The sequence below is a fragment of the Microtus ochrogaster genome, chromosome 26 (genome assembly GCF_000317375.1).
Source record: "Microtus ochrogaster isolate Prairie Vole_2 chromosome 26, MicOch1.0, whole genome shotgun sequence".
Classification (NCBI taxonomy): Eukaryota; Metazoa; Chordata; class Mammalia; order Rodentia; family Cricetidae; genus Microtus; species Microtus ochrogaster.
Genome location: NC_022025.1, coordinates 4332756 through 4341223, shown reverse-complemented (window position 1 = coordinate 4341223; position 8468 = coordinate 4332756). Strand labels below are relative to the sequence as shown.

At 38.4% G+C, this 8468-nt stretch overlaps 1 protein-coding gene across 5 annotated transcripts in view; it reads right to left on the bottom strand.

Moving 5' to 3' along the window:
• Akap9 (A-kinase anchoring protein 9) overlaps nucleotides 1–8468 on the bottom strand; it is a 132126-nt gene that overhangs the window by 54570 nt on the left and 69088 nt on the right. For all 5 annotated transcript variants that reach the window (XM_013350436.2, XM_013350435.2, XM_005358314.3 and 2 more), the window contains one exon: nucleotides 7159–7388. In XM_013350436.2, the coding sequence (XP_013205890.1) occupies nucleotides 7159–7388 (230 nt within the window). The remainder of the gene's footprint in view (nucleotides 1–7158; nucleotides 7389–8468) is intronic.

The window sequence follows — 8468 nt, the reverse complement described above, 5'->3', positions numbered from 1 at the left end:
AGCTGCTTATATAGGGAGTAGGCACACGGGACGCCCTGTGATTGGTTGCCACCATCATCTGTTACCAGGGTCACCCTGTGATTGGTTACCACCATCAACTGTCACCAGACTGCATCGGGATAGGTCCAAGGGACCTTATCCACCGCACATGTGGGAAGCAGGGGACATGCAGCTCCCAACGGCATAGCCATATATGGAGTTATTTCCAACGGGACAGAATGTCAGCGCCATCTTGTAATGGCGATTCTGTCTGGCTTCCTGCAGATTTATGCAATATTTAAAGCTGGGCAATCATCATTAGGAAACTTAGAAGCCAAATGAAAATGGATCAAAACATAAATATAAAAACAGCCTTGGCATGATGTATTTATGTATGTGTAGATAGGTACTAAGGGATTTTAAAGAACCTCTCCATATAGTTACTGATTCTCAATATACAGAAATTGTCTTGCATATTGAAACCACTGAATTTATACCAGATGATGCAAAATTAACTTCATTAGTAATTCAGGTTCAAGATACAACTAGGAATAGGCTTTGTCCCATATACATAACACACATCCAATCCCATACGGGTCTGCCAGGACCTCGAGTACAAGGTAATGCTGAAATTGATCAATTATTGATTGGAAATTTGCTGAAGGCCTCAGAATTTCATAAAAAAAATCATGTCAACAGTAAAGGTTTAAAGAAAGTTTTCTATTACATGGAAACAAGCTAAGGAGATTATAAAGAGATGTCCTACTTGCTCTTTTTGTAACCAAACACTGCTACCAGCAGGGAGTAACTAAAGGGTACTCAAGGGAATAAAATCTGGCAGATGGATGTGTTCCACTTTACAAAACTTGAAAATTTAAAATATGTGCACCACACTATTGACACTTATTCAGGTTTTCAATGGGCAACTGCTTTGAACTCTGAAAAGGTTAATTGTGTAATCATGCATTTATTAGAAGTTATGGCCATCACAGGTATATCTGCATGAATAAAGACAGATAATGGTCCAGTATATGTCTCTAGAAAATGAAAGTTTTTTGCTTATTATAATACAAAGCATATTACAGGTATACCAAACAATCCTACAGGTCAGGCAGTTATAGAAAGATACAACTGAACTATAAAGATATGTTAAACAAACAGAAAGGGATGAAAAATACCCCTAAAATAGGTTGCATAATGTTTTATTAACCTTGAATTTTCTTAATGTTAAAGGCAACAGAGAGACATTGGATAATAGAAAAAAAACTTCTGAATTAAATCAGCTGGTGTATTTCAAGGACATGTTGACCTCAGAATGGAAACCAGATGTGAGACACTGGGGAAGGGGTTTCACTGTTTCCACAAGAAAAGCTATGATATCACCAAAATTAATAAAGATTCAATTTGAAAAGAAGAAACCTCTTGAGAAAGAGAAATGATAGCTCATCCACAGAAGTGACAATCATACAGGTGGTAAGAAAACATCATAAGGCTTGTGGCAAGGTTCTGGTCTTGTCTTTGCAGGAAAATTGAGGCAGAGGCAGGCGGATCTCTGTGAGTTCGAGACCAGCCTGGTCTACAAGAGCTAGTTCCAGGACAGGCTCCAAAACCACAGAGAAACCCTGCCTTGAAAAACCAAGAAAAAGTCAAGAGACCCTGGGCATTTAGATGCCTAAAGAAGAAAAGGTAACTATCCAGAAAGGATCACTGAGCAAAGATAATTATGATTTATGAGGACAGGTCATCTACAGGACAAAAAATCTCTAAACATTTTACACATACACACACACACACACACACACACACACACACACACACACACACACACGTACTACCCAGTGGAATAGTCATAACTGACTTAAATATCAAAGCTGGCTTTGGAGTTAGACAATGGCTATCCTTCTCTAAATCTAAGCATTAAAAAAAAAAAATTCAGAGTTTCTGTCTCATGTTAGGAGCCATCTGGTATGGAACACAAAGAACTTATTTTTGTCTATATCATACCTTTTGTTGAATATATGTCTACATGAATAATGTTTACATTTCCACAATGAACAGTATATTTTCGTGCATCAATCTTCAATGTTTCCCTGATGAAGATGTGGCCCACACCAACGACTCCACCTTGTTCATATGACATCATGATGCTGATAACACTACTTTAAGACTAGTTTTGGGTACCAGATGCTTAAGATGGTTCCAACCTGGTTGACTGAAATGGTGCACTTTCTTACAACATTCTGGTCAGAACTCCAAATAAGAACTATAGAAAAACCCTATGGACTACTCATAGACTATTTGTCATTATACCAGATAGTAATCTTGGAACCTAACTATCATTTTAGTTTTACAGGATCCCTTAGAAAGAGCTTTGCCCATTGACAGCTGGAAGTAATTCTAGAAGATGACAGTCCTTCTCCCAACAAAGTTTGCCCTCAGGGTTAGGGACATCAATTAGGGGGTGATTATAACTGATATGAAATTGGGGGTTAGGGTGGAAGTTTTATAGTCTCAGAGATCTCACTTTAAAAAAAAGGAAACTGAGTGGGATAATAGGTAAATTAATGTGAGCTTACTTATACTAATAATAATAGTGAGTAATAGAGTGAATAGTTGTGAGCTATTATTTATAGACAATTTACATTGGTATAGATTCTTATATACTAATACAAATTCAAATTATATTTGTTATGCTGAATATGCTCCTATTTCTGTTTACAGTACTTATACACCTATGCAAAGTTATTTGTCATATTGTATTCATGCATGTTTCTACCTCTTCTTTAAACATTTTTTGTATATTGACACAATTTTAGGATATATATATATATCATACTGCATTATTCATTTCTAACTCTGATCAAGATAAGTATATATTGCTTACATTTTGAGGTCATTGTCCTCATTTGCTGTAGTGTTGTTTAAAGATTATTTAATAATCTAATATGAAGTCTTAGTATCAAGAATTATAGGTTGGGCTGGAGAGATGGCTCAGAGGTTAAGAGCATTGTCTGCTCTTCCAAAGGTCCTGAGTTCAATTCCCAACAACCACATGGTGGCTCACAACCACCTGTAATGGCGTCTGGTGCCCTCTTCTGGCCTGAAGGCATAGACACAGACAGAATATTGTATACATAATAAATAAATAAATAAGAATAATAGGTCAACAGCTATCCATGTTTGTCATGCTTACAGTTAGACTAATCAGGTTCTTTAGATACAAAGAGATTGTAATCATCAACCACTTCAAAGAGCTATAGAATATGGAATTTAAATAACTTAGTGTTCTGCTGACATGAGACACCATTGCTCCTGGCAACACAGATCTATTCCCAAGAGAATGTTAAGCACTGAAGACACTCCACTTGGAGCTTATTTTCTTCTTGGAAAAATTGGCCTTTGGGAAAGGAAGCACCCATGCCTGGACCACTGACAAAATGTATGGTGTTCAGACTGGAGAAGCAGGATATAAGAAAAAAGACTGACAAACTTTGCTAAGACAGAGTAAGACAGTTTAGAAAATTTTCCTGCCTCTAAAAATGGTCTGTCAGTCGAGACCAGCCTGGTCTACAAGAGCTAGTTCCAGGACAGGCTCCAAAACCACAGAGAAACCCTGTCTCGAAAAACCAAAAAAAAAAAAAGGTCTGTCAGTTACTCTAGGCCTTTCCCAATGTTGGTTGCTCCAATGTTGCAAATAAGACTTGGGGTGATTGCCCAGGTGGCTAGTTGTCTGTCATTTACTACACATTTTGGAAGCTGCTTGATTGCATTTCCTGCCTACTCAAGTAATATTATCTCCCTTCTCAAACATTCGATGAGGTTGAAGACTACATAGTCATAGTTACCTTCCTCTTATGACTTAGCCAAGCCATTTCTAATATAAAAGTTAAGACTCCTTAGGATAGAATAATTATTGAAACATTTAGCTTATGTTTCTTGCTTAATATTATTTATGCTGGTTTTAATTCTAATTTTTATATTTGATATGTTTTTATTGTATGCAGTTTTGTGTATATAGTTATTTAAACAAGAGGGGAAGCGATGGGGAACCTCCTTCAGTCAATGGCCTTTGAGAACAGGACCAGGTTGGGCATGTCTGACTTTTACAATGGAATTCAGTACCTCACAGTCACCTGCAATGATCTCTAGTGGAGGCCAGCTCAGGTGCAGAGCCATCCAGTCCCCTAGTGCTCGGTAGAAAGTGATGCTCTGTCCTGCATCTATCACTGCTAATTCATCTGATTTCCATCTGAGAAAATCCCACTCTGCCCTTCTCATGCTAGTTCAATTTTCATTCAAACTAAATCAAAATTATTCAAAAATAAATCAAAATTGATTTATTTCTTCAACTGCTAAGTCTCAACTTTTAATTCTCCTGTATCACTCTATTAAACTGTTTTCAGCAGGTTCATCGATAACTGCCATACTGAAACGTACAAAGGACAATAAACTTTAAGCATCCCGAACTTCTCCTTGGTCTGCAACACTGTTGGTAACTCCTCATGGAGCTTTTATGAAATTACCCCCACGGCTCTACTCTCACCTCTGTTTCTCAATATCCTCTGTGTATTTACACACTCTAGATTTATGGCTTTCCCTCTCTCTTTTGTACCAGTATTCTATGAGTACACCCCCCCTCATCATTTTGTAGCTCCTCTAGAGTATGAATCTTGTGATGAACTGAATTTCAGACCCCTGGCTTACACAGTGCGCTTTGCAAGACTGGTCCTTGAGGGAAAGGAGAGAGACAAAGAAGCACAACCATACTTTCAAATTCCTAGAAATGATGACATTCCTAATCAAGTACTCGCCAAACTTCAGACTATCTCAGAATATCAGAGGTCTGATAACATCCACACTTTCCCAAATGCAGCTTCTCTGCAATAGAAGGCATGACTCACTTCTTCCATACCTCAGGACTCAAGCCGAAGGTACTCCCTTCATTTTCAGGGCACCTTTTCCAGTGAATTAGACCAATCTCTATTACATTGTAACCACACTGCAAATCAGTTCCCACCTGCCAAACTTCATCTCTGCTACTTCTTACCTCCTGGGATATTCTGAGTCTCCCATCTTTCCACATTTGGGACCTCTTTCCTCACCACACTGCCATTTCAGAGATTTGATATCGTTTTTCCTACTAAAATAACTTAATTACTTCCTACATCTACTTTTCAGTAAAAAGCTCACAATGGACTCTGACGTGTGATCATCACCCATTCATAAACTCTCATAATATGGAACTCTCTACTTCTCTTAGCACAGGGTTGCTTTACAACGACATGCTAAGCCAGCTGTCACAAATTTTCTTCTAGATCACACAGCTAGCTTTTCTTTATCTTTAATTCTTCACTTCACTTCGATCCATTCTCTTAAACCAGGCTTTCACTTCTGCTATTTTACTGAAATGGTCTTGAAAATCCCCAGTGATGCCAGGATTTCAAAACCCATCTTCAGTTGAACTCATATCACTGACCAGGTTGGTCTTGAACTCAGAAATCCTCCAGCCTCTGCTTCCCAAATGATGGGCAATTGTTTTATATAAATGTACATACATACATATTACATACATAATGCATACATACACATATAATTTCAAAGTGCTCACTAAAAGGAGCTATGATATCCAAGTAACTATGAGCACATTCGGCATCCAGATTATGGTTTAAGTAGTGTTTTCCAACAAAAGAAACATGTACTTTTTAGAGAAGTGGTTGATTCTAAAGCTGGGGCAGAGAAAACACAAATCAGGTGTATCTTACAGGATAAATGTTCAAAAGAGAAAGCCTCCTCAAAGGTACAAAAGCTGACCTGAAAGACTTCTCAATGCTAAAGTTAGAATAAAGCAAGTAAACAAGGTATAAAGTTATAACCCACAGAACAAAGCAGTCCCAAGTCCATAATTCTGACTTGGTAGTTCACACTTTAGAAAAATTCTCAATAAATAAATGAATGAGTAAAACATAAAATCATCATTACTACAGGTAAGATTCAACATGAATCATCTTGTGTGTATTGCTGAAGAGGGATAGAAAGATGTCTGAGCTGAAGTCCGGGAGGAATGGGGTCAAGCTGTTTTCTAAACAGGACAAGACCACTGCATTCATAAACCAGCAGCCATGCTTGCCTATACAGGAGCAAACCAGGAATGGGCCAGCAGGGTTGGGGGAGGGGCAAAGGAGATCACATCCTTAGCTGAGGAGCTCTTCACAGCTGAGAGTCAGCTATCTTTAGGGGTGTGGTCTTTGGTAGGTTGACCACGCCCCAGTGGATGGCCCCAGGAATGACAACCACACAATAACTAAAGGAACTGAATCTGGAATGGAAATGTAGACGTAACGGTATTTTCCACAGCTGCCCTCCAAGCGCCACTCTAAGAACAGGCTGAACTGAGTAATCTCTTAGAGAAGAAGTAATATCAAAGAAGAACCAAACATCAGCAATGACACAGGACACAATGTCCGCTGCTCAAAAGTACAGACAATAATGAAATTAGTAATTTACTCTGTACTCGATAGTATCAGCTGTAAATTCAATTGCCTTAAGATAAACATTTCGAAAGTAAATTTCATTTTAAAACAGTCAATTATTTTAAAATTCTGCATACAGCAATTTAAGAGTCAATGATCATAAAGGGTATAGTAAAAACTACATAGACAGAAAACACCAATTTATAAATAGCAAAATCCTTGAAAGGTTTTGATTTTTAAAAACTACTTTAAAAACTGTACCAAACTAATTTCTTACTCAGAAATAGCTTGAAGGCAAACTCAACATTCACACATGTAAAATGGATGTGAACAAAACGTAAAGGAATTACAAGTTTGAGTATGATGGGACGATGTTAGATACTCCACAGCGCAAAGTTCAGACAAGCTTCCACAGAGGACATTTTAACAGAATATTTCCAACAATGGTAGAGCTAAAGTCTCTGCGATCTGTCTGCTTGTTTGTATACTCATTGTTTAGTGGATCTCTTTTCACTCATTTTATTTTATTTTAAAGGCAGGGTCTCACTAAGCTGCCTAGGCCTACCACATAGATGGAATTAGCGGTTTGCTCCACTAGACCTACCTTGAATACAAGCAATAAAGGAAGTCTGGCCAAATCTCTGAAACAGTAAAGAGAATCATAAAGTCCATATCACACTCAGCAGAGACTTGAAGATAACAAGGTTACCTGGCTGCTTGTTTCACTTATGGCCTCGAGAAGTTTTTCAACTGCCGCTTGTAGTCGAGAGCTAACATTCAACATAAATTGTACATTTTCAGGGTCTACTTCAGGTCCAGCAAAACTACTTGTTCCAAACTGCTGTGATAGATCTGATTCTTTGTCAGCAACATTTGACCACTTGCCGTCATTTCTTGATATGGCATTTCCAGGATAAGAGGGTAAGGACTCATCCGTAACTGGAATAATAGTAAGTTAAAGGCATAAATTAATCAGAATATTTAAAGTTACAACAATAAGTAACTGAAGATACCAAGACAAATTAAACTTGCATCATTATAATTTCAATATCTTCAAATAATAACATAATGAATATGCAGTAAGACTAGGAATGGATAGTGTTGTGCTTAGAAGAGTACAGAAGTTAATACTTGGATTATTCAGAATCTTTTCTGGTAGAAAAATTATTCTTTTGGTGAAGGGGATTAACTGGAGCTTTAGTTATGTGTACCGTCTACTGAGCCACACTCAGTCTGATGAAAAGGCGCTGGGACAACTTAAAATTGATATTTAGCCAAGTGGTATCACGCAGTGACAGTGAAATGAGGACTTTGAAGTTGGAGGGCGGGTTCCCATCTTCACACTTTACAGTGCGAAGAGAAGAGAAACACAGATGGCAAGGTTGGAAGTGCGCTGGAGAGGCAGCTCTGTGATCAAGTGCTTGCCACACGAGCATGAGGACCCGGGTTCCATCCTCAGCACCCATATAGCCAGGTGTGGTGGAGCCCATCTGTAATCCTCGTCCTAGGGAGGGGAGACAGGCACAAAGACAGGAGGACCTGGAGGCTTGTGGGACAGTCTAGGCAAAATGGTGACGCTCCAGGTTCAAGGAGAGATCTCTCTCAAAGAATAAGGTAGAGCGTGACAGAGGAAGATCCCTGATGTTGACCTCTGGTTTCCACATGAACACAGGTGACTGAGGATCCACCATCTACCGTCATTACCACACACCCCATCTTATTATGCAGTAGAGCAGTCCAGGTACACTGAAGAAGACAGCACATGCTTGTATTTATCTAGACCACATCTTTTGACTTTTGAACCTATTTAGAGTAGTGGCTGATTTGATTGATGACACATTCAAACGGGCTTAGACAATTTTGTTATGTGCTACATTTGCAGTGGTATATATAAAGAGGAAAAAATACAGACTAATTATTCTTATTTACAGTATTGATTTATTATTTCTTATGTAAGGAAGAGTTTATCAGAGCTAAAGCTCACCACACTCAGGACAGCACTCTAGAGCTCACCACACT